General features: G+C 42.4%; 1 protein-coding gene across 7 annotated transcripts in view; it reads left to right on the top strand.

The window, feature by feature from the left end:
• LDB2 (LIM domain binding 2) overlaps nucleotides 1-27,595 on the top strand; it is a 382,619-nt gene that overhangs the window by 134,394 nt on the left and 220,630 nt on the right. For all 7 annotated transcript variants that reach the window (XM_049630351.1, XM_049630349.1, XM_049630350.1 and 4 more), the window contains exon 2: nucleotides 6,766-6,868. In XM_049630351.1, coding sequence (XP_049486308.1) covers nucleotides 6,766-6,868 — 103 coding nt within the window. The remainder of the gene's footprint in view (nucleotides 1-6,765; nucleotides 6,869-27,595) is intronic.

Here is a 27,595-nt window from a genome sequence, read left to right as displayed (position 1 = left end):
TCCCCTGATGGAAAGCGAGACAACAGAGATGTGACAGAGAGGGGGCTTAGCTGGGACGCCATCTTGGTTCCCTGGCCACTGAGTTTACACTCTCAAAAGATTCCTACGAAATTAGAGGAAGAATTTGTGTGGGTATGGCCTCTTCGTGTGTGTATTCCATTCTTCTGTTCCTTTATTGGGTAATTGACAGGTAGGAGCCCTGCTGAGGATGAACAATACTTAATGCCTAGTCCCTCCCTTAAGTATCATGCCATTTACTACACAATTATAAGAATGTGATTCAATCATAATTTGATTTGCATTCTAACGGGGGCGTCGTTTTCGAAGTTTCCTAGCACAAGATTCAGTGCAAAAGGAGTCCCAAGACTGGGACTTGGCCTTTGCTGCACATTCTGGGCCAAAAGAGAAACCTATTCACAGACGGGGGTGGGGGGGTGGGGGAGGCCACTGTTAACCAGGAACCCTTGGTTCAGGAAGGTAAGTTGCCCGAGGTCCATTGGCTACGCACAGGAAAACGACTAGTGCTGGCTCCTTTATAGTGTGCTAAGAATAGCTTTTCCCTGGATAGAATGTCTTTTTTTTTTTTTTTAATTTTAAACTTATTTATTTATTTTGAGAGAGAGAGAGAGAGAGAGAGAGAGGCAGAGAATCCCAAGCAGGACAGCACAGAGCCCAAGGCAGGGCTCGAACTCATGAACTGTGAGATCATGACCTGAGCTAAAATCAAGAGTCGGATGCTTAACCGACTGAGCCACTCAGGTGCCCCTGGATGGAATGCCTTTTACCATATATATTCCAAATGTCGTGTCTATTATCACTGCTAGTAACTGAGGTGCGTGCCCCAACCCACCGCCTAGCAATAAGACCTTGTGCCTTGGTTGGCTTTTGAGGCCATTTACCGTAACCCTTATTTGGAAGTCCCAAAACATTGGTCTTGACTCACTCGTCAACCTCAAGGCGCTTTTTGGCTAATCTCCAAGTTAGTCTGATGTGAGGGGATTATCACCTGCGTGAAGTCAGAGTGGTCAGCCACACCTCGTCCCCTTCAAACTTCTGACTTAGCTTCTCTCTGGAATCCTGGCTTCTAAGCAGCTTGGCAACTTTACTCACACAGCCTCCTACTGGTCAACTTGCTAAACTTGGCTATGCTCTCTGCTCTGGAAGGAGAACTGGGAATTTTGTGGTTCTTCCATTTCTCCAAAGACGGAGGCGCTAGGTTTCTGGTCAAGAGGCGGGGGTGCTAACCTGTAGGTTCAACTGTAGAATGTTAACCAGTCTGTCTTTCTTTATATCCCCTTGGCCTCTTACCGTTCTTCCAGTGACCAGGCAGAGCGCCTTTGGCCTTTGCAAGGCTGGTGTCATTTTAGGTGACTGACAACGTGAAGTTGAATGATGGAGGGACTGATTTGTCATCGTTGTCCACAGCGCATGAGGTGGCCGTGAGCTCTTACCACTAGGCACTGTAAGATCTCTGCCAGAGGTTTCTTATTTGATTTCTCGGAAGCCTTTGTGGCTGCATTTCAGCCAGCCTGGACCCCTAGCGTCATTATTATGCAAATGTCTTCCCCCAAATTGCCGAAGGGATGCCAGGAAGGATAGTCAGCAGCAAAATGGAAGGAAGAGGTGTGCAAAGAGGAAGTTTATTGCCAGGAGAACGTCATGAAGTTGGGGGAAAGGGTACAACATCTGAAAACACCTGAGTCAGAGATCTGCTCAGGCAGAATTTCCTCTCGGCAATGCCAGCTGCCTTCGTCTTCAACTTAAGGTGAAAAACCACTTTTCAAGTAGAATTTGTTGAGGAAAATCATGGACTGGTAGTTCATCAATTGTAACAAATGTACCACTCTGGTGGGGGATATTGAGAATGTGGGAGGCTGTATTGGGGGGAGGCAGGGGATATAACAGATATCTGTGTAGTCTGTCATAATTTTGCTGTGAACCAAAACTGCTCTGCAAAAGGAAATCAATTTTAAAAAATGGACTGGGGTTAGGCAGACTTTTAAGTGAACTTTAGATTTACCACTTTGTAGCTGTCTGATCTTTATTCAGTTTAACTTTTCTGAAATTCAGATTCTGTGTTTATAACTATTTTAAGGGTCAAATGAAACAATAATGGATAATAATAGCTTTCATTTCTTGAAAAGCTACTATGTGCTGCACAGTTATGTTTTCAGTCCTCAGAGTCCACCGAAATTATTATTCCCACTTTCCACATGAGCAAATAGATGCAAAGAAGTCAGGTGACTTGACTAAGGTCCTCCAGCTGATAAGAGGCAGAATTTACATGTATGAAGTTCAATGTGACATTGAGGTTAAAGATGTCTGTTTTCTTTTTTTTCATTTTTTTCAACGTTTTTTTTTTATTTATTTTTGGGACAGAGAGAGACAGAGCATGAACGGGGGAGGGGCAGAGAGAGAGGGAGACACAGAATCGGAAACAGGCTCCAGGCTCCGAGCCATCAGCCCAGAGCCTGACGCGGGGCTCGAACTCACGGACCGTGAGATCGTGACCTGGCTGAAGTCGGACGCTTAACCGACTGCGCCACCCAGGCGCCCCAAAGATGTCTGTTTTCTATAAGGCCGCCTGCTCTGCTCCTCGGTAGCAATCAGGACAGTTGTGAATACAAGATCGTTCAAGTCATGTACAGCACTTAGAAAATACCGGGTTATGGATCCTACTATTAACCCAGACCCCTCCCCCTCCATCCTACCTCCCCACCACCACGTGTTCTTTCCATAATCTGCTTCCTTCGCATACACTCAACGCAAGACTGGCCTATACTTGACGTTTAGCAAGTTTTTTGTTAAAGCTTCTCTCCTTTTATTCCCTTTCCTACATAAACACCTGTCCTCTCATAATTAAGGACTAATTCAAAAGCGTTATATATGTCCGTTTAGCAGCAGTTGACAATGATAATTTAAAAATATATAAAAAAAATTGTGCCATTTTAGAAATATCAGCCAAGAGACAAAGTAGGGTCACAGCAATCAAGATCTCTTGAGAACTTTGGAGAGTGAGTTTCTTGAGTTGGGTTTGTGACGGTACAATAAAGAATTTCATTCATTCATTCATTCATTCATTCTATCCGCCAACCCCCAATATTTGTATTTTGTACCTTTTCTGTGTCTGGGATAATTATATATTTCATCTTTAGTTTTGAAAAGTTCTTCTAAGATTCTTCACCAAAACCAATGGATTTTTTTGGTGTGTATGGTTCCCTGATCTAACCTGCCCCTGCCGCACCTGTCCTGACACTTCCTGAGACGCAGACTCATCTTATGTTCCCTTGCAGTTGGTTGAATCATCACTTCTTGCATCGTTATGCTCGGCTCTCGCCGACACTCACTTGTCTAGGCAACGTGGCCCCTGTGCGGCTGCTTCTAAGCATTTGCTACCCCTCACTTCACCCAAGTCCTTCCCTTTTTCCAGTGACTTCCGGCCAGCCTTGGTTCTCCCTGGGCTTTTCCCTTCCACTGCTCCATTTCCTGGCAGAAATGCCAGAAACCCAGAGTTAGATTACGGAGCAATGGAGGTGCAGGATCTGATCTAGTCACTGGGCCTTTGAATAATCACCAGGGCAAAAGAGAGTGGATGCATTTCTGTTCCGAGTTGCAGACAGGAGCCACTGCCAGGTAAATGGGCTACAAATAGTTGAAATTCTAGGGAAACCTGTTTGATTTACCAACAGGCGGCTTTATAAAGTACATTTGGGGTGCAGTTCTTTAGAACGTGCGATGTCTCACCCCTTAAAAATGATACTAAAGACGGTAAGGCAGGGGCGCCTGGGCGGCTCAGTTGGTTAAGTGTCCGACTTTGGCTCGGGTCGTGATCTCTTGGTTCGTAAGTTTGAGTCCCACATCGGGCTCTGAGCTGACAGCTCGGAGCCTGGAGCCTGCTTCGCATTCTGCGTCCCCCTTTCTCTCTGCCCCTGCCTGCTCGCACACTTCTCTCTCTCTCTCTGTCTCTCGAAAATAAATAAACTTTAAGAAAATTAAAAAAAAAGAAGAGATGGTAAGGTAGAGTCAGGAAAGGAGCATTTTACTGATCTTCACCGTGTCCTGGGCATTCTGCTGGGCACGTTAGACTCACAAATGTATTTAATCCTCACACCCATCCCACAAGATGATTATTGCTTTGTTGCCCTTGACCCATGTGCTCTGCCAGAGAATTGTTACTGTGCTCTTGCTATCGTTATCCTCAACGTGCAAGTTAGGAGGCAGGCTCAGGAAGGTGAGATACATTGTGAACGCTCACTTAGCTGGGAAGAGGGATGTAGCCTGGGAATGAGGGTTGCTGGCAGGAGCGAGTTGCATCACTGACAGAGTATCACCTGCCGAACTGCCCTGAGCTAAGGCAGGGGCGTGAGTCCTGGCAACCCGGGCAGGACCGTGAGGCAAGGAGCTGGACGGAGAAAGCAATCTGAGACAAAATCCTTCCTTTGCCCTCTCCCTCCCTTCTTTCTAAATCCTAACCCCTGCCTCAGTGAAGTCTGCCAGAGAAAGGAAGCAGGCAGAGGCTGGGGCTCGGATGTCGGAGGGTCTGAGTCAGAATCCCAGCTGCACTCTGTATCGGCTGAGTGTACCTGGCAAGTTCCATTTACCCCCCGTGCTTCGGTTCCTGCAGTTGTACAGTAGGGATGATACATGATGTGAGCAGCTTCATTCATTCCCTGAACGGCTGCTATTGAGTAACACCATGGGCTCGACGCCATTCAGGGGCCTGGGAGATAGAGCAGTGAGCACAGCACAGCCCCTCCTCAGAAGAAAATGATATGAACTGGAGAGGAAGGAGAAGAAGAAAAAAAGAAACAGGGAGGTATTAAGGAGTGAGAGGGAAAATACACATGAAGAACTTAGAATAATGCTTGGCATGTGGTAAGCACTCAATAAATGTTAACTATTATTCTTTTCCCATCTGTGTAGCAATTTGAAAGAAACCAGTGTGCCCAGGCTCTCAGATAGGGTTTCTTTCCCCAGATGCCTCCTCCACTTCTAAGCCCACCAATTTTTCTGGAAACCCTGAGAGCTTCCACGGCACCCAGGCTTCGTGCTGTGGTCTCGGGCCTGGAGGAAGGCTGTTTGTTGCTCACTTGGCTGTCTCCTGCTAGTAGGTTTGAGCCCTTTGAGGGGAGGGAGCGGTCTCTCAATCAGCTGTGTACTCTGAGAGCCTGCACGTAGTAAGTGCTCAATAAATATTTGTTTTGGGGGGGAAAAAAGGGGGCGGGGTGGTAGTTCGTATGTGGAGCCAGGCATTGCCCCGGGTGCTTTTATATTTACTGTGTTTTACTAAGAAAAGCATTGGCTTTTGGTATGGTGATTGGGAGGAAGCCAGAAAAAAAAAGAGACCCCAAGATTCATTTGCCTGAGCGGTTGCTTTTCTGGAACAAGGGACAGACAGCATCAACCTTCAGTGGCCCTTTAATTATTCTTGCCAGGACTGAAGGCTCATTCCTGACGCCCGCCAGTGTCAACGGCTTAACGTTGTCATAAGCAGAGCAACTTAACGGGAAGGAGAGAGGCTTGCAGTGTTTCTGCCCCGGCCAAGCAGTGGGGGCTGCGAGCCCCTCCCTCCCTTCCCTCATCTGACAGACAGCTGCAGAGCATTTCCTCCTAAAGTCTGCCAGTAACCAGTCATTCTCTGGAAAAAGATTGTGCTTCAGATTTTTTTGGGGGGGGTGGGTGTGGCTGGGCGGCTCAGTCGGTTAAGCGTCCGACCTCGGCTCAGGTCGTGATCTCATGCTTCGTGGGTTTGAGCCCCGCGTCGGGCTCTGTGCTGACAGCTCGGAGCCCGGAGCCTGCTTCGGGTTCTGTGTCTCTCTCTCTGCCCCTCCCCCACTTGTGCTCTCTTTGTCTCTCTCAAAAATGAATTAAAAAAAAAAGTATTTACGGCACATGGTGTAAGACATAGAGCACGAGGCCAGGTATGATTTCCCCTTTTGAATACGACACTCTGCCTAATTCACAGTTATAGGAGCCCCCTGCCCCATCACGATTAACAACGATTTTAACTGCCTTCAACTGGGCCAATGTTCAAGTGTTTTCTGGATGAGCAAGAGAAAGGCTCAACCCAAGACAAACAGTTCACATGGATAGTTTGCATTCTGCTGGACTGCTCTATTTTTAATAATCGTGTTCATAACAAGGCAACAAGACTGCCCGTAATCTTAAAACAACTCTCAAGAACAATCCACATGCATGTGATGGGTGTTTCTGCCCCTGTGTATCCCTCTGTATCATCTGGATAGACCCATGTGGCAAACACGTATCTCATGGGCATATTTGCACAGGGCAGGGCCACCAGTCACACCAACCCCTTTTTGAGTTAATTATCTCTAAAAATGTACTCCCCTTAAGCTACTTGTGATATGGTGGTTTCCGTTTGTAAAATCAAATTCTTAAAAGAGCAAAGAGAGACAGGGAGAGACAAAAAGAAGTTGAATGCGTTTTACGTGGAATGTAAACCTTTTGTTAAAAAATGTCACATTGTGTTCCAAAGTACATTTATGAAATCTCCCCAAACACATCCTCAAGAATTAATTTTCATCCAGTTTGCATTAACTCATTTATCGAATTGGAATTTGGTCCCCATTTGAGGCAATTAATTTGAAGAGTGACCACACGCTCGCCCACCCGCCTTCTAGAACACCCACACACATATGCTAAGTAACAAGCGAATGGTGACTGGGTTTTTCTTTCTTTTTCCTTTTCCTCTTTTGAGATATTTTCTGTTCTTGCCTGTTAAATAAATGATCCGTCTCTTTGCAGGATAGCGACAACCTCTGGTGGGACGCATTTGCCACTGAGTTTTTTGAAGATGACGCCACCTTAACCCTTTCATTTTGTTTGGAAGATGGACCAAAGCGATACAGTAAGAAAGCAGTTTATTTTTCTAATATTCCTTTTTTTTTTTTTTTTTTTTTTGCGCCTGTAAGAAAACCACAGGGGTCGTCAAAGAATAGCACAAGGCTGACAGGCCGACAGTATCCTCTCCGCTCCTGACGAGGCTCTTGCTTCCGATCAAGGCATTGTCGCCGGGTGGCAGGCAGAGTCGGCTGTGAGAGCTTTCCTTCGAGGCTTACAATGTTTGGGCACCTGCCTGTTTAGTGAGCGAGACAAATACGAACCAAATCACCCAATGATAAGTGGGAGCTGGATTGAGGAGTTTCCATCCGTTTCTTTCCTGTGACCCTCCTTTATCCTTGACAGCTGGCACTTGAGACCCAATGTTCTGCTTCTGAAGGTTCCTTTAAAAAAAGAAATCTTCAGTCACTGTACCAGCCACATCCTTCTAATTTCTTCTTATCAATTATCTCCGGTATTTATTTGACAAGTGCTATCTTTTCTTAGGGGCAGGGGAGGCCACAGCGGCTTTGAGCATACAGTTTGGGATTAGTGTTGACAGAATTATAGTTCCTTGTCTTTCCAGAGAGTGATAACTCTGTAAAGATCCTCAAATTACTGCCTGTGGCACCTTGGGTAACAGCTGATCTGTCCTGATTAGGTTCAGCTAACTTGTCAGAGATCAGATTTGCTAGTTGTGTTATAAGACCAAGAGGCAAAGATACATCAGCACAAAAGCAATTAACGTCTGGTTAGATCAGAAAGAGATGTGTTTTCAGAAATCAGTGTTGCACGTATGAAAGGCTCTGTCAGAGGATAAGACATCCCAAATGTCACAAACACGGAGACGATGGAACCAACCACCGTATGTCTGAACAAGTCAACCCAGAGCACTGGGCAATTGTTAGATAATAAGGCTCATGATAAACATGATAAAAAGGTCTGATTGTTGCTATATGTATTTCAAGGCTGCTAGAGTGGTTTTTTTTTTTTTTTTTTAAACTTTAGAGGAGTTTGGACAACTTAATGGTATTTGGACTTATTCTGTGACGGGCTGATTAATTACGCTAACATATGCATGGTGATTTTGCCCAATGGCACACTGGGGACGGCAGGACAACTTGAACTCGCTGCCCAGTTGGAAGTCATTGCCATGAGCATCTCTTTAGACTTCTTTGCTGTGGGCTTTTAAGGGCATGGGCATTTCCAGTAAGTATTTTGGGTGAGGGGGGCTGTGGGTCTGCCAGACAGCGGGCTGTTTCAGAGTCATTCAACTTACTGACTCCTGTCATAAGCACTGGTGAGCCCACCTCATGGGGTCCTGAAGAGTTAACTCGCTCTCCTGTGTGTGGGTGCCCCTAGGCAGCCTCAGGCCCTGGAGAGTAAAAGAGTCCGGTGCAGAGAAGCTGCTGTTTCCGAAGTCCCGGGAGATAAATGAACTCAGCAATCCAACAATTACTCTCTCCCCAAAAGCCTGCCTGATCAATGGTGAATAATTTCGAGCCATGCAGTCGTCCATCCTCTGAGCCTTCTTATTTTCTTTTGAGGCATAAGCTCAGATAGCTTCAAGTTATCATTGTTTTATGTTCCTGTGCTTTTTCCTTTTTTTTTCCTTTTTTTTTTTTTTTATTTTTTATTTTTTGTGAATCCATCAGAGTCTGCTCAGGGAACTAGAATTACAGTTTTGAAGCCTGTACTAATACAGCAGGGGCTCGATCTTCCCTTTGCCCACCATCCCACCCCGACACCATTGGAGGGTGAGGCACGATCAGTATCCGTTTAAGATCTTACTGATATCCGTGCACAGGAGTGAATGCCTGACTCTAAGCCATTGTTGTCCAGGTTCCTTTGTTTCCATGAGCCAAAATATTTCCCGAGCAGAGAAGGGAAACAAAGATGATTGACAGTTTGGAGCGGAGTCTCATCAGCTGCTTTGCTGACAGCCTGGTGATGTGCACATGCTGCTGATGTGCGGGCAAGTGACAGCTGATTGACAGCCCAGGACGGGGAGACAGGGGAGATGAAGGATGCTTAGAACGCCTGACGCGCACTGTTTATGCAGGGCTCTGAGCTCTGGCGACGCCACATTAACCCGTGTGCGCACCAGGCGGTCCGTGCCAGGTTGGGAAAACACCTGCTGGCCCTGGACTGGAGGTTACAGCTCTTCCTTGAAGCCTCCCAGGGAGCTGACAGCCTTGCGTTTTTGAGAAAGAAAACAAGACTTGACTATTATGTTTCTATATGTAAAGAATCGCCCCAAATTACATTTATCCTGGGTACCAAGAAATATGCCAGATGGGGTTTATTTATCCCTTACTGGAAAAAAAAATTCCTTCTCTCTTTGTATCTCTATGTGTTTAGAGGGTCCCTCTGGCTCTAAGATATCTTATCTCCAAGCTAGAGTAAATCCTATGTGTCTGCTTATTTATTTGGTGTCTGTCACCATCCTATTAGAATGTCATCTCCCTGAGAACATGAGCTTCATATTGTTTATTGCTGAATTCTCAGATTAATACTGGGACTTGTACATAATAGGTGCTCAGTAAGTATTTGTTGAACGAATAATTGAACGAGTAATGGACATTTGGGGGGAAGTTCGTAACACCAAACAGAATGTTGGCCAAACAATTCTTTGACCGAGATCACCGGACTTTCTAAAATGGGAAGAACATGATCCACAGCACTCCGTTGGTGTTTTCTCATAGGCCATAGGATATGGTCTGATCTACTTGAAGTGAGAGGAGGGGAACTAGTGAGATAATAATTCAGGAAATCATTATGCTTTCCGAGATCTACTACTCTTTCTCTCAGAAAGCTCCTCTGTGTTGATCATGTTCCTTCAACCACTCTAGTCCTCAGCCCTTTCCTCTCCTGAGGGGGGTGGGACTCCCTCCCCGCACCCCCCCACCCCCTCCGCCAGGGTGGGATATGGCTGGGGCAGGTGGAGACTGCTGATGTTTTCCTGGAAGACTGGGGCTGGGGGTGAGGTTGGTGTGGACAGGTGCCAGGTGGACAATATTACCAGAATGTGAAATTGAGCTGTGCGTCCCTGCCCCTGCCTTGTGGAAGGTTCAGGGAGGTGTTTCTTCAGCAGCTGGAGAAGCGGGCAGTTCTGAGAGGTAGTTTTCTCCCTGGATGACATGGAATCTCAGGTGGGGAAGAGAGCAGGGACAAGCAATTCCTTCTTTGTCAGCAGGTCGGTAGTTAAAGACTGTTAGAGCTGCAAAGCGTCTTTTCCAAAAACGGAAACTTGGTCCAGAGAGCCCCAGCTGGTGAGTCACTGGGCCTCAGGCCGTTTGACTCCAAAGTCAAAGTCAGGGCACCTTTCCTTCCCTGTCCGTTTCCTATCTCCACACCGTCCCATAGCTAAAGGGAAAGGAATGGATTTGTCAATTCACACGTTCCCAGGAACATAAATCACAAATAATTACTGTGGCTTAGTTGACAGGGGAGGCAAGGGAAGCGGAGGACTGGGGCTCTCAAAGCCCCCTGCACACTTACTTTCTAATTCTACATCCCATGGGGTGTGTGGTCTCCCTTTCCTAAGTGTGCAGAAGTGATCCCTCTCAGGTTGATCCCTCCCGGGGAGCCTCCAGAAAGCACTTGGAGTCCTCCGGCCCTTTTTGAGCACGTCGTGGAGTTGTGTCCCGCACCATTCTCTCCCTCTGTGACCGTCACGAACACCCTTTGGGTAACGGTATGGTAAGCCCCTCCAGAGACCTAGGCTGTGCCCAGGTCCACGCTGGCCATGGTCTTCATCTGTTGCCACTTCACTCTTTGCTGGAGAGAGATGCAAGGAAAAAGTGCTCCTGGCTCTCACGACATTGGAGAGCCTGGGAGTTTGCACCGTGTAGCAGAAAGGGCAGGAGGATCCCATGTGAACATTTTTGGTTGTCATATCATGCTTTGATGGGTGGACAGAAGCTCCATTTCCTCATCTGTGAGGTGTAAGACTACCATCACTGGCTTGGGGTGAAAATTAAGTGAGATAATACAGTCCAAGAGCCTCAGACCATTTGAAACACTGACCGTTATTCTTCTTCTTAAGTTTATTTATTTATTTTGAGAGAGAGAGAGAGAGAGAGAGAGAGAGCACACATGTGGGAGGAGCAGAGAGAGAGAGAGAGAGAGAGAGAGAGAATGAGAACCTCAGCCAGGGTCCACACTGTCAACGCAGAGCCCGATATGGGGCTTGAACTCACGAATCATGAGATCATGACATGAGCCGAAATCAAGAGTTGGACGCTTAACTGACTGAGCCATCCTGGCGCCCCTAGCACTATTATTATCGATAACAGTGCACGGCCTTGGCATTACTGTAGCTTCTGTGCCTTGAAGAGGCGTGCCATTGGGCAGGTGTTTTTCAAGTGGGCTCAAAGTGCAGAGACTCACAGGTCAGCTGGGAGGTACACGACCTCACTGATGGGCAGTTTCTACTGAAATGCCACATTGAAGAGACTATATCCTCCCCAGCTTTCAACTACACACATTCACTGTTATTTCTGGCATGTAGATTATGTTCGGGAAGGGAGAAATAGGGCAAGGGTGATTGAGAATGTGTGGGGCTTTGTACCTCTGGGGGCTGAAGACTCCAGACGCTAAACCGGGTGTCGGTTGGCATTGCCTTGGACATTAGGGAAAAAAGCGACGTAACTACTAAGTTACCATCGTGTTTCAAGGCACTTCTCATCGGCCTACTTTGCGAGGAACAGGGTTCAGGCAGGGGCTTTGGGTCTGATACCTAAGCTCAAATGTGGCTTTGCCTTTTGCTACTTGTGTGGTTTGGTGTACATCACTTTCTAAGCATCAGTGGCCTCATGTGAACAGTGAGGGCTTGATGCAGTGATGTATATTTCCAGTTCCTTGAAAATGTTTCTTAAGTAGCCGTCTTTTGATTGAATTCTAATGTGTGCCTTGCTGACTCTAGATTGAGATCCGAGGCAATTCAGACAAAATTGTCATTAATCCCTTAACTACTATTCGCAATTTGGGGCTGGGGGGCCCAGTAATTTTCTATCATATACTTGTGATTTCATCTTGACTTCCATATTCTGTCTGGACTAAGGATTTCTGGCACGACTACACGTTTACACAGTCACGTTAGCCAAAGACTGTTGTTTTTCTCTCTGTGGCTGCTCGGGGCACATCTCACTCAACAACAACAAAAGAAAATTGTTCTAAGACATATCATCCTCCATATCATCATTTTCTTGTTTTCCTCAGCCATCAAGTCCCATTGATATTGTGAAGACCGGCCAGTCGGCCTCTCTGTGGAGCCATTTCTACACTTGCTGTTTCTCCTTAACATTTTCTTTCTCACATCCCTTTTTTTTTTTTTTTTTTTTTTTTTTTTTTTTTTTTTTTTGCCATTTCTCGAAAGCTCTGGTACCATTGCAATATTGACTAAGTTCTTCAGCGTTGTCTTGTAATATGTGTTTTTATGTGTTGTGTATTCGGCTGTGTTCCCCCTAAGGTAGGGAAATTCTATGAGGCTCAACTAGCTTCACTATCTCTGGTTACTATTTTTCTCCTGCTTTTTATTGGTTCACCTCGTCCAGCTGTGTTTTTATTGTGCTTGCTGTACAGGAATTCTGAAAGCATTTCCCCTCTCTCCCCAACTTTCTCTTTCTCCAATATCATATTGAATGACTAAAAATATATTTCTGAGAAAATCATTCCTCTAATATATGCATAGGCATTTGGACACGGCATTTAATAACTACTGGGGCACAGATGTGGCCATTTTGAAAAGTTACCTGCAAAGAGCATGCACTACAGCACATGGGGAGAAGGGATTTACAAGGCAAGAATCTGTGCCTGTGTATTTTCTATGAATTACACCTCTATAGAGTTCACCTGAGATCTAGAAGGCACAGGTTTGTGTAGCTAAGACTTAAAAACCCTGTGCTTTCTCAAGAGACGTTTGTTAGCTGGTCCCTGGGATCTTCCTCAGTCAAGTAATTTTGTTTCTCTGAAAACTCCTCCTTTAAAAAAAAAGTTTATTTATTTATTTTTGACAAATGGAGAGAGTACGAGTGGGGAAGGGGCAGAGAGAGAGAGAGAGGGGGAGAGAGAGAATCCAAAGCAGGCTTCGTGTTGTCAGTGCAGAGCCTGACATGGGGCTCGAACTCATGAACTGTGAGATCATGACCTGAACTCACATCAGACGTTTAACTGATTGAGCCATCCAGGCACCCCTGAAAACTCCTTATTTAAAAAAAAATTATGGTGGTAGAGATCAAAATCATGGACTTTGGATACATGCAGATTCATTTTGAGTCTTTGTTCCCCTACAGCTGTGTGATATAGGCATGTGACAGGATGTTCGGCATGTTGCATAAACTATCTTCACCTCCGTTTTTTCACATGCAGCATTAAGATAATAATAATGCCAACATCAGAGAATACTTGTGGACATTAAGTAAGATTAAATAGCATGTAACTTTAGCTTAGTGCTGCCCATGGAGAGCATACGATAAATATTTATTGTATGAATAAATAAACGGAATGAAAATAGAGGATAATTCCCATTACTCATTCAGTCATTTGCACATAGCAGGGAAAACTTGGGATTTGGGCAGATCAGACCCGTCTTCTTTCTATATGGAAACCTTAAGAATTTAAAGACCAATTGGGAGAAAAACTGAATGGAAGATGATGACTTAAATAAACAAGTCCTAAGTTATTACAAGTGTGACCTGTCCAGTGAAGGGTGAGATTTCCATCCTCTGTTCTGCTCAGGGAGCAAGGAAGTGTTGAACACTTGGGCGCCTGGGTGGCTCAGTTAGTTGAGCGTCTGACTCTTGATTTTGGCTCAGGTCATGATCTCGTGGTTGTGAGATAGAGCCCTGCGTCGGGCTCCACAAAGCATGGAACCCTACTTGGGATTCTCTCTCTGTCTCTCTGACTCTCTGCCCCTCTTCCACTTGTGCTGTCTCGCAAAATACATAAATAAACTTAAAAAAAACATAAAAACAACCCTGTATCTTACGGAAAAGAATGCACCCACTCAGAGTAAGCCTTGATGGTAAGTTACTGGATGGCTCTGGCATTTTTGTTTCATACGGATGTAGATGTCTTTGTCTCAGAAGACTCTGAAAAATGCTTTCCTTTGCATGGAGCTGCACTAAATGGTTTCTGGATGACTCTAGCCTCTGAAGTTATGATTTTAGCATGTAGCCCTTTTAAATAGCAGTCTTCATTAAGCTGGCAAGATTTGGAGTAAATTAAGTTAGGATGAAAGCAGCCTTTCATTTGAAATTCATTTGCTCCTGCACTCATTCCTTGATTCATTCATTCAGAACTCAACAAGTGTTTGCTATTTGCCAGACATTGTCATAAAGAGACAGTCAATTTTTGAAAGGAGGACAGTTCATCATGAATTTTTTCCATTTACTTTTGATTTCATTCTATTTAAAACTCTTACCTTAAGTTAATACAATCAGCTAGTAGCTCAAAAAGAAAATATTCTTGGGACATTAATACAAAATCTATGACTGGCTATAAAAAAGACTTAAGAGAAAGCTCACAACTGATAGATGAACAGACAGACTTCTGAAAGGGAGAAAAAGAGACTAAATACCTTCCCGTTTGTGGTTCCAAATTGATGATATCAACAGTTGCAAATAGGCGGTAACAATAGATTGAGCAGACATTACATTCTCTCTCTTCACCAATAAATAAGTACCATACTAATGGGCACGTGAGCTAATGGACCGAAAAGTGTTTTGAATAAATTTCAAGTGCTATACAAGTTAAAGGTATAATATCATTGCACTTATAATTGATCTTTAGGATTTGGTGACTTTTAATTTTATATATCAAACTGTTAAGAAACCTGGGATGATTGTTGGATCTTTCTTCATAGGGTTAAAATTCACTATCAAATACACAGACTTGAGGATGTTAGGCCTCTGACTGCCCTTAAGAACTTAGTTGGGAGGTCTGAATGAGGTACTAACTAGGAAATGGACATTATGTGTTGTTTTTGAGACTCTGTGTGACTAAGATATCTATGGGATCCTGGCACATGCATTTCCTGATTCTTGGTTTCATGGATACATTCCTATTCCCATGTCCTTCCTATGGCTCTCAGACCAAGATGGCAATACGATCTAGAGGGATAAATGTGGCCATGTTTTTTGTTATCACAATGGCAGGAGGTGCTAGTGTTATTTATTATCTGGGGGCTAAAGAAAATAAATATGCCACATAACAAAAAATTATCGAGAAACATCTCACCAAATCCTCTTTACCTCCAATTTACTCATCATCTTAAAGACAGTGTTGCTAGATAAAATGTAAGTACACAAACGTAATGCTTGGGACATATTTATGCTACATAATTATTTGTTGTTTATCCAAAATTCAAAATTCACTAGGTATCCTGTGTTTTTCTTTCTTAAATCTGGGAGCCATACTTGATCCTTCAAGTATCCCAGTTTATTCTTAGATATGAAATCTTGATAATTCCAGAGCAGCTCCAAAGCAATGTGAGCATGACTCAGCATATGAAAAAAGAAAAAAAAAAAACTCTAAGAGCTTTACCTGTTCCTGTTATTCACAGTGGTCTTGCCTCTGTTTATTTTCAGCAAATGTACTCACTCACCAGCCCCACCTAAAGAATAAAACACCTCAATAGAGGGTGGGAGTGCAGGGTAAAGCCTGCCTAAATTTAAATCCAAAGTCCACCTTGCAGGCATTCCACAGTTGACTTTGCCAGCATTTGTGCAGATGCTGGGCATACATGCATGAGTGTGAGAATCGCCTGTGTTAAAAGAGCTTATAGTTTAACGAGGGAGTCAGACACATAAACAATGAACTCTAATGCAATAACATCAACACTGGAGGAGTAGGCAGAGCAAAGTACCATGGGGCATTGAGAAGTGAGTGATCAAATATGCTTTTAGTGGAAAAAAGACTCAGGCTGGCAAAGACTTCTTTCTAAACTCCTAAAACCCTTTGTTTCTTACAGCTGTGACGGAAACCATCATGCCACAATACCTTGCAAATATGAGGCTTTCAGAATGGATTGAGTGAATAATGCAGCTCTGGTCAATAGTACAAATATTACTCAAGGGGTCTGATTATTTAGACCACAGACACATTATTGCACATATGATTTCCCCCTGGTTTAATACGTTTCTACCATCACAATCTCAAGTTGTAGCAACTCAGTTTGTGTGATGGAGAAACAAAAATGTCAAAGAGCAATTTGGAAATTTAGCCACAAGCAGAATAAGGACTTGAGATTCACATCTACCCAACCTACAACACCAGGATTGATTTTTTTTTCCCTTTAATGCTTTGGGCTATGGGTTGGTAATTTCACTACTTGGTTCGTCTGCTAATCTGTTAAGTCTGATGGTACCACCAAATTTCATAGAATAAGTAATCCTCAGCAATGGTTAACTAGGTGCATGAGTCTCATTGAGTGAATCTTAATGGACAGAATTTCAGTTGAAACACTTATTTATCCATTGAACATTTCTCGAGGACTTTCCATGTGTCATCTTTCTGTGCCCTGGCAATAAGAAGACGAATGAGCAATATCGCTTGCCTTGGAGGAGCTAAAGGTTTAGTGAACTATTGTTTGTAGGACTTGACTGTTAGGTTTTAGCATCTTTTTAAATACATGCCTTCCGCTTTTGATTGTGAACTTGTTCTTAATAAGGGTCACCACTCTATTTTTAGACTCTATATCCAAATGCGATATTGGTATATTTTTAACATAAAGCATTTTGAACACCCAGTGTTAAGCTGGGATGTGTGCAGTATTTCCTTTGTATGACTCTGGCTTGTGACGTTCTTGTTCAGTGGGGTGAGCTTATTTAAGCATCTTCCCCCCTAGTCAGTGTATAGCTTAATCGTCACGTTTTGCTGTGTTTTCAGGTTGTGGATGCACCTTATTTATGCAAATGAAGTCAAATAGAGGATTTGTTACAGTCGGGATAAATTAGCATTCTTCTACAACTGTGTTAAGCAACGTTCAGGTGGATTTCATTAAGAATGTAGAGGGTCCATGATTTTTAGATCACCTATCATGGTGTGTTTCATTATTTATTGTTTAATCAAGGTAGTCATGTTGGAATATCTGAAATCAGGAGCTTATAGAACCTGGTGCCTTCATGTAGTTTGCTTTTATTATTCATTCTGAGAGAATGAGCTTCACGCAACTATCATGATGTACTTGTTTATTTTCATGAAGTTGATCCTTTCCCAATTGGTGTTGTCTTTAATCTACTCTCTGATGATAGCTTCCCTGGTGCAACATGTATCTTTGGCTTTTCAATAAGTCAGGAAGACTTCAAACTGACAACAATTGAGGCTCATAATCATTTTGAAGATCTGTAGAAGGAGGAAGTAAGGTCACTTGGGAGCGTGGCAATAAAGCTACTCCTTTTTTATGAGACGAGTTCTCCATCTTATCTGGAGTAAACAGAGCCTTACGTTATTGTTACAAACTTTTCTAAAAGTACGTGTGTCTTACTTCATCCTGCCTTTGCATAATCTTACTTACGCGTTGATCGTTCATCTTTGTTTTACTTTGAAAAATACATTATTTGCTCTGCCAGGTTGGGTTAGTTACCTTGAGAGCAATGAAAAAACAAAGCATTCTTCCAGAATCTTATCAGAAGGCGAGCCTAGTCAGTCGTGTTGGGGAGGGTACTGCCTCACAGTTGCGCATGGTATCTCTGTGCCGCTCCTCTCTGTCCCTTCTGATGGTTCTCAGTGAAAGAACGACTGTTCGCGTGTTGTGTCTCGGAATTAAGGCCAGCTTTGAAAATGGTTCGAACGTGGAAGTTAGCTACCTGAGAGATGTTAAAATCCACATGAAATTTCCTCTGGAAACGTTTGTCATGTGATACGTGTGAAGTAGGACCCGCATTTGATGACACCAGCTACGTTTATTCACGTTTTGGTGGATGTATTTAAGAAAGTCCAACTTTTATGTTGAAAAAAAAAAATAGTAACGGTCAACTTTTCTAAGGTTGACTGCATAAAATAGCAATGTTCCTTTGCTTATTTGTTTCTCTTCAATAGAACCATAAGAGAAATGGTACCTGGTGTCTGACTGATTATGTAAACAAACTGCGAAATATACCCTTAATCGTTCTTCATGCTTCTAGACACTGTACCCAAATGTATTTCCTATAAAATGCTTTAGTACTTAGAGATCTATCTTTTTTTTTTTTTTTAAAGATGGGCCCCCAAATCAGTAATTATGAGAGTTACTATTCAGGTTCACGGCAGCGAGGCCACTGTTTTTCACTTGATAATTGCCTTGATAAACTAATAGACCAGCACCATGCCTTATTGAAGAAAATGGTCCACCGGCCCTGTGCAAGCCGGCCCAGCTGTGGAAATATTAAAAGATTTATTAAACCCAGGCTCATTTGCAACATTGCTTCATCGGCATTCGTTATGGAAGTTCTCAAAAGTAGTGTATTTCTCGTGAGATATTTGTAGTATCTTTCTGAGGTCTCTTTGCATCTCTTGACAGTTGGCATTTCCACTGTGTCCTTCCCATTCTTAGCTCTGAGCTTTGCTGTAACCAGGGCACTAATTGGCACCATCTGCATTCAGAGCCTTCGGGAAGAGAAGGAAAGATGACCGACCCTCAGGGACACAGGGAGTGCATATGATACCTTTTCTCCTCCTACTTTCCCCGGTTTTGAATTGAAATTTTATTTATTACTTCTTTTTGGAAAGGAAATTAAAAAAAAAAAAACAAAAAACAAAAACAAGACCCTCTAATATTAGCTATGGTTTTGTTGAAAAAGAGACACAGATTCCGATTTTTAGTCCAAAATAAGTAGTTCTTGCTATGGTATTATCATTTGAAAGAAAAATGAGCAGATACTTAGTGGATTCTTGTGTTGGCATTTTTCAGATGTGTCCAGTGGTAATCTCCTGGGCTGGTGAATGAGTTCAAATGACCAGCGTTCTGATAATGCTTTGCAGTTTATAAAATTCTGTCATAGATCAGGACCATCTGTAAGCCCGTGGAGGCTGCTCGTCTCCGTAGCCTCTGTGCCTGCTGCTCCAGGGGACAGAGAGGAGGTCCGTGGTAAATAGTGGCTAAGCAGGACTGCATGGCAGTGTCTCGTCCCATCCTTACCACGTGCCCAGAAGCAGGTGTTGGATTGACCATTTGTACCGCAGAGGTGAAGAAAGTGAGGCCCCTTGAGTCTCAGAGCTCGACGCTCCCGCCATAGAGGCCCGCGTTGTGGACCTTATCTTGCTTCTCAGCACCTTTTTTAAACAGGAGAGAATCTTTAAATGTCATCTGTTGGATGAAAAAAAAAATAATCTAATTTCTTGCTCTGGATTCTGGAGCCTTCTCTCCTTCTTTCCTCATCCGCTTCTCCCAGAAACAGCACAGGTTAAGAATAATTAGTTCTTAATGGCAAATGCATACCCCTAGCATATTTTTCTCATCATAGTTAAGTGTGGATTGCTTAAATCCCTCCAACATTGCTGCTACGAAGCTGACATTTATAAATTTTCTTTTTCAACGCAGTATGGGATCCTCCATATGTCTTCCATAATAACTATCTATGTTTTCAGGGAATCTAAAGATTTATTTCCTTCCAAGTCCTTGTTGCTGGCATTTTCTCCAAGCCTTCGAAACTGCCAAGAGATGAACTTCAATTTAGGGGAACTGTTACATTTGTCATTGTGAATTTGCTAAACTTTGGATAAATTTGAAGATTTATGCTTATTCCCAAATGGGCCCTGAGAATATCTTTGAAGCTCAGAAGTTCACGCTTGACTTCCTTTTCCACTGTTCTAAGTAAACGAGTTCTTAAATCCGTGCCGTTTCCCTGCCTGGGCTCTGGGTCTCTGTCATTGTCTCAGCCTGGCCATATTTGGAGTGCCAGGAACTCACATGTGACTCCCTTCTGAGGTGCGGGGGAGGAGCGTCCTCTCCTTGCCTTATGCTGTGCAAGTTGCACACTCAGTCTGCATTTCCAGGATGGTCTGATTAGAGAGGACTTTACAGTAACCCCTCGTTTTAAAGGCAGATAACCCAGACTGTGAGATAGACAAGCTTTAGGTATCAACCTTGTCCTGCAATAACCATCTGACCTTGATTGTTACACCTAAGATCTCTGAGCTTCACTATGAGCCTCACTGTTTTCATCTGTAAAATGAACATAATGCTTATCTGGCAGTGATATAATGCTATTTGCAAATAATATGTATGCAGTCCCCGGTACATGGAAGTTTACCAGCAAGAAGTAGCTATTATAATGATTATTCATAGATAACATACCAAGAAGTTTCCTTGGCTTTGACTTGTTCAAGGGAATCCAGCTGGTTAGTGATAGAGCCAGGATTCAAATTCATGTCTCTCGATTCTTTATAAAACACAAGAGTCTACCTAGTGACTAGTTAAAACTTTTACACTCCTCTCCTTTTTTTTTTTTTTTTTTTTTTGTGGATATAGTCTTGAAGTAACGTGGTTTCGAGACCATATATTACCTAATTTTCTTCTTTGAATCATCTTTGAAATCTCTCAAAGCCAACTGTAATATGAAAGTTCAATAAACTCATTGAATTCAATGATGTGCAAAAAATTGTAGACAACCTATCTGATAGGTGTTTTAGTTGGCTATTGCAGTATATCAAATTATCACAAATGTAGCAGCTGAAAACAAGACACATTTATTATTTCACATTTTCTGTGGGTCAGGAGTCCGGGCACGGGTTAGCTGGATCCTCTGTCCAGGGTCTCACGGAGTTGAAATCAAGGTTTCAGCTGGGACAATGATCCCGCATGAGGCTCAGGGTTGCTGGCAAAATTCAGTTTCTTGCCATTGTAGGACAGAAGTTCCCACCTTCTTGTTTGCTATTAACTAGAGAATGTTTTCAGCTTCCAGGAGCCTCCCACTCTTTCCTGGCACATGGTCCCCTGCACAACGTGGCAGCTTGTTCTTGCAGGACCGACAGAATTCTCTCTCTCTTCAACTCTCTCTGCCATTCCACTCGCCCGATTAGGTCAGGCCCACCATGACAGCAATCTCCCCTTGGATGAACACAGACTCCTCCATTTCGGGACTTTATTTACATCTGCACAGTCCCTCTACCATTTAATGTAACATATCTCGGAGTGATATAACATTATAGTCTCAGGTCTTACACTCGAGGGGAGGCGATTTTGCAGGGTACGTACACCAGGGAGCGGGAATCTTGGGGACCATCCTGGCATTCTGCCCACCAGGCGTATAAGACGAGTACATAGCTATGATGCAAGGCTTCCTCACAAGTTCATCAAACAAGTGTCAACTGCCCTGTCAAGCCCACGAAGAGAAGCTATTTCTTGTTGGCAAGGGGGTGGGGGCTGCTAGGCCTGGAGGAGACAGTGGGTAGAATTGGGGCAGAGGTCATGGTGAGCGGTGTCAGTGAGGAGGGAATAAGTGAAAGAAGCACATTCCGAGGGAGGCAAAGGAGGCAGTTTGCGGAAATGATATATGGTCTGCTTTGGCTTCAAGGAACTTCTCCATGGTTTTCAAGAGGCTGTTGGGTTTTGAGTACACGAAACCTATAGAAAATTGGAGGAGGGCTGTCAGATTCCATGAGTGTCCTTTACTTTTTATTGTACTGACTGGTCCATGAGGGAGGATGGGCTGACCGTGTGTCCTTTGTTTATGGGCTCCTCATCCTCTCTCTGGGGTCACCGCCCTTCAGGGCCTGGGAACAGTTACTTCTTCTCCACCCTTTCCGACAGAGAATTCTAAATTCTGAGGCATCTACTGTTCATAAAATGCCATTCTCTGGAGGCCTGTCCCCTGTGTCTAGAAGCAGGATGGGCAAGTCTGCAAGCATAAGTTCAATTCTGTAAACCTACACATTAAACCAACTGGAGCCCGCTGTAGGTTAAAGAATCCCAAACCACGCTGCGTAAGAAATAGCACGCTTACTCATTCGTGTGTCTGTTCGATAAATACGCACTGTGTTCTTCTGGGCCCTCCTGTCTGCTTTTCCTTTGAAGATACAATAAACAAGACAGCCATGGTCCCTGCTCTCATGAGGTTTATAATCTAGACTCTGGTGTCTAGATAACTCTATATGATTTAGACTTTAGATTCTTGAGGGACAGAGAGCCAATAAAATGAAGATACATTCATTCGTCTTTGATTTCAGTTGTGATAAGTGCTGTGACCAAAATATACGGGATGCCATGAGAGCAAATTGGAGGCTTAAACGGGTCTCCACAGAAGTGGCTGTAGAAGGCAGGCCAAGCTAAACCTCCCTGAGGAAGTTACAAAGGGTGAACAGAACCTAGGAAAGTAAGCGTACCGGGGAGAAGAGACCAACTAGAGTGACCACAAGGGTTGTCCTACATCCATCAAGAATTTGTAAACTGGGGATAGAATGAACCACCCTGGGTGCTTTCCGTGTCTTCCCTGCCTGGTGTCCCAGTTCTCATCCTTCACGATCCACCTCTCCAGAGGACTAAATTGCTCCCTTCACTCTGTGCTTGTGACATGTGGCACATGGCACCCGTCATGGCCTAGCTCTCGTAGTTCATGGTTATCTGTTTACACGAGATAAACAGGCTCAGGTGGGACCTCATTGGAGGTGTCTTCGGACAGTGATTACAGTCTTTTCATCGTTCCTCTCCAATACCTGATACTTCACCTGACACCGCAGTGGGCACTGAATAGTATTTGTTGAATGAATAAACCAGAACTAGTTGGGAGTGATGGAAGTTAACATGCTGATAGGCTGTCACGCTTTAAAGGGAAGATCTTTCAAAAAAACAGTGGTCCAACATGAAATGGTCTGCCTCCGAATGAGAGGCAGAGCTCAGCATCCCCGGAGGCAACAAAAGTCCCATGATTCTGTGTGTCTGAATCAGAACTAAAATAGAATTGGTAAAACTCGATGATAACTATTATCAATTATCAAATTATGTTTTTGATCCTGATCAGTTGAGAACGTTTATGCGTTTTCTTTAAAGGGCTCAATTTAGGCCCACAAGTAGCCTTTTTGATTGGGAGAGTCCTTCCTGGCCATATATTTCTGAGTTGAGCTATGCATTTGGGTCTCATTTCTGAATGTTACATTTGTGATACAGGAGATAAAATTTTTTTAAGTATACCTAAGGTTTCAGCGATTACATTAAGGAAATAGTCCAAGTAGTCATTAGAACGGAAAAGTCTGTCAAAGTATGAATGAATATACACCTGTAGGGCAGAGTAAGAAATCAAGACAGACAGAATAATTGTGTCACTTAATATAGAAGAAAAATATGCATTCATGCACATTGAGAAAAAGTCATCCCGAACGCAGCTCTCCAAGGGCAAAGAGAATCCCAAGGAATGGGTATGCTCCAGAAGTCCATGAATTATATTAGGCAGGTATCACGTTAGCATGAGACAAAAATCAGACTGATACACGAAGTTCATGAATTAGTACCTGACATGCTGATTTTAGTAGCAGGAAAGGCAAAGGATATCGAGGGGCAATCAAATGAACAGCTCACACTATTGGATGCCTGGTGGGATTGATCCATGGGCAAAGAACCAAAGATCTGCAATGCAGGTAAGCAACTGTTGCTAGAGACAGCATCCTGATAGACACCTATGGACCTCCACGACTCACAAGAGGCCTGTTTAGGGCAGGGTAAGCTGGGAACATAACCAAATGCAACAGGGTGAAAGAAGAATTTCAACAGTTAAGCATCCACAGGAAAGAAATGATGGAAACTGTCTCTTAGAGAATCCAAAACAAAGCTGATTTCTTTCAAATGGAGACATCATAGTTGAGTGCTACTCCAGCAAAACCGAGAAATAGTCGTCGAGGTCTTGCAATAAAATCTGCAGTATCTCTTTCCCGTCTCCATCCTAAGTTTTAAATTTTTTATTGCCATTAATCATATGACTTGAACCATGTTATGGCGTGATTCCTTTATTTCATATTTGAGGAACCGCCCTCATATAATCTAACAAGTGAACACATGTTTTTACCATGCATTTTTACTATAATTTTTAGAAGTATAAAAATTTGAATTCTGATATAAAATATAATCGACTTCAGTAAAAAATAAGTGGCTTTAGAGTACTTTAAAACCACAACAATTGACTCATTTTTTTTTTCTTTTCTGCATTGTACTCTCTGTCAACTCCTCCAAAAAATTATGTGCAAAAGAAAATTTAAAATATTTAAATCATCAAAAGGAGTTTCAGAAACTGATGGAGCGGGGGGTGGGGGTGAAGATTCAAGATTCTAAAGGAAAATGATTTTGAGGGTTCCCTAGATTGGTTTAATTAAAGAAAAGCCCAGTTGAAAATTCCACTTGGAAGAATTGGAAGGCTGTCTGTCTCTCTCACTATTTCCCTCTTCCTCCAATTTTTTTAAAAATTAACTTTTCATTTCTTCTCCTATCACAAAGATTTTTGGACAGATAATTAAAGGGATAGAGATTTTCCAATTCTGGAGAAGTGGGTTCAGAATTTTTAGCTGCCCCCTTCATCAAAGGACCCCAAATTTCTAGAAATATCAGCCAGCGTGAATTGAGAAGATTTGCATAAACTACGGGTAAACAATCCACGATGAGAATTTATTCAATATGGGACTGCAAATGTTATTTCATCTATTTGCATATTCATTCATTCTACACTTAACACTCCTAACATTTGTTCAATAATTTGCCAAATGTTCTCTGTCTCCTTGTACTTAATACATATGAACTAGATTTTCACGTCCCTCTGAGGACACCTCTGGTAGCCTTAAAAGCCTTTATAGACTGTTTGAAAGCAAATGCATGTCTTTCCATTTGACATAAATAAATCTGGATTTTTTTATGTGTGTAGCAAAATACAAATTAATGTTATGTAGTGTAGGAATAAACATCAAAAGTCATCAAGGCTGGTGATAGTCTCGAGTTTGGGGCAATATATCATATGGAGGTTGCGGAAAAATAATTTCCAGTGTTCAAAGCTCTTTGTGTGTTTTATCCTTAAGCACTCCTCTCTCTCTTCCTCTTCCTCCTCCTTCCTCTTGTTCATTTTTAGAAATATGACTGTCATTATTTTGGTCTCACAATGACAAAATTTTGGTGGTGGGAGGTCGGTGAGGAACAATGATAATACATATGACGCAGCTAATGGAATTACTAAATGTTTTCCCAATATTCTATCTGAGCAACATGGCCCATTTATGGATCCCTCCCAAACAGCTGACAACATCACACATTGATACCACTGGTTGGATATTCTAAACGGATCCCTCAAGTCCTGTACTTCTGACTCTATACCCGTCAGCTTAACTACTACACTTAACTATTAAACTAAGTTGAAAGTAATTTCGGATTAAAACAAACCCATTTCAATGACTCTAGGAACGAGTGGTTTTCAACAATTATTGAATGACCATAAGAGGTAAATCCTTAGTCTAAAGTCCCTTCTTTGAGAAATAATACATTTGTTAAAAAAAAAAATCAGTGATATATGGTCTTTGAAGACAATTTTGAAAAGAGAGAAAAGATATCTTCTTTGGTAAAGTGTCTTTTCATGTCTTCGGCTCATTTCAATAACGTGAATGGAACTGTAGAGTATTATGCTGAGTGAAATAAGTCAGTCAGAGAAAGACAGATATTGTATATTTTCATTCATATGTGGAATTTGAGAAACTTAACAGAAGACCATAGGGAAAGGGAAGGAAAAGTAAGTTACAAATAGAGAGGGAGGCAAACCATAGTAGACTCTTAAATATAGAGAACAAACTGAGGGTTGATGGGGGTGGGAGTTTGGGGGGGTGGGGAAGGTGGGTGATGCGCATCGAGGAAGACACTTGTTGGGATGAGCACTGGGTGTCGTATGTAAGCGATGAATCCCAGAAATCTACTCCCAAAGCCAAGACTACACTGTATACACTGTATCTAGCTAATTTGACAATAAATTATTAAGAGAGAGAGACAAAAGAGAAAAAAAGGAAAATAGAATTATGCATAGCTTAGAGACAAATCACTTAATATTTGGCTTATATACTGCTGATCTTTGTTTTCCATGTTCAAATGTTTATTTGTTTTTTTACAAAACTGAGATCACATTGTATGCCTTCTGTAAGTTGCTCTTATCCTTGCTCAATATATAATCAGCATCTTTTCTCATAGAGGTTTCTTTTACAATATCCCTTTAAGTACCTGTGTAATATTCTATTTCATGAAAGAACTTCATATAGTTAGCTGATCTTCTGTTTTGAATCTTTATTTTTTTTGTACTGTTGTTCATTGTGTCTGAATGAACATCCCCTTACTAAATCTTTGAGAAGAGAGGTACTCTTTTCCTTTGAATAAATTCATAAAACAAAAAGAACTGGATAGAAGAAGTGTAGATTTTAAAACTATTTTTATATTTAAAGATTTTTAATGGATATGGCAAATTTTGTTCCTTAAGTTTATTTCACTTTGAACTCCTGTCAGAAATATATAAGGAAGGGGCGCCTGGGTGGCTCAGTCAGTTGAGTGTCTGACTTCGGCTCAGGTCATGATCTCACGGTCCGTGAGTTCGAGCCCTGCGTCGGGCTCTGTGCGGACAGCTCAGAGCCTGGAGCCCGCTTCGGATTCTGTCTCCCCCTCTCTCTGCCCCTCCCCACACGTGCTCTGTCTCTCTCTGCCTCTCAAAAATAAAGAAAACTAATAAAAATTAAAAAACATATATACGGAAGTCTATTTTCTTATATACCTAGCAGCACTAGTTATTATTATAAAAAATATAGTTTAAATTTCTATTCTCACCCCCTGTAATTACATATATAAAAATATCCATTTTGCCAATATTTATATTTAAAACTAAGTATAAATTAGTTAACATGATTTCTTATGGGGGAATAAATAAAAATTAAGACCTTGCTCTCTCTCTCTGTACCTCCCCACTTACACGCTCTCTCTCTCAAAATAAATAAATCAACTTAAAAAAAAGGGGTGCCTGGGTGGCTTAGTCAGTTAAGGGCCCAACTCGTGACTTCGGCTCAGGTTATGATCTCATGGTTCATGGGTTCAAGCCCCTCGTTGGGCTCTGCACTGATAGTGTGGAGCCTGCTCGGGATTCTCTCTCTCCCTCTCTCTCTCTCTCCCCCTCTCCTGAATCTCTCTCTCTCAAAATAAATAAATAAACTTAAAAAAAAACTTAAGACCTCAGAGAAACACTTGAAAGTTTTTCTGTTTTTTTTTAATTTAAATATTTGATAGCAAATCTTTTTGTGTAGAGGTCTCTATTGACAGGAATTTCTACCACATTTTATTTAAAAGTAAAGGGAGGTAAATTGTAGAATTTTGTTTGTTTAATAAACTGAAGAATAAACTGTCAATACTTCAGAGTCTGAAGGTCTGCAGATATGATATAGATTATATTTCAAACCTGCACAATTTGATATTGTGCATTCATGAAGATTCTGTGACTTGCCCAGGCTCCCCTCTGCTTAAATTGTTTTCTACTAGCAGTATTAACATCCCCTCGTGCCCAGTGCTTTATTCATGCCATTTAAAGAACTGCAGAAATGTTAGATTAGGTATTAGATAAAAGAGTCAAGTCAAAGTTGAGGGTGGAACGAGCCTTTAAAAAATGTGGGCAAATCGATAATGTAAAGGTTGGATTCTTGTGTTCTGAGGGAACAAACTCAGGAAGACTATGTGGGGAGGTTTAATTTTTCTATCTGGAAAGGTTTTTACTTTATTGCTTTTTCTTTTCTTTTCTTTTCTTTCTTTCTTTCTTTCTTTCTTTCTTTCTTTCTTTCTTTCTTT

This window comes from Panthera uncia, chromosome B1 (genome assembly GCF_023721935.1).
Source record: "Panthera uncia isolate 11264 chromosome B1, Puncia_PCG_1.0, whole genome shotgun sequence".
In the NCBI taxonomy this organism is placed as follows: Eukaryota; Metazoa; Chordata; class Mammalia; order Carnivora; family Felidae; genus Panthera; species Panthera uncia.
Note: the sequence above shows the minus strand (reverse complement) of the source record. Positions and strands in the feature narration are given on the sequence as shown.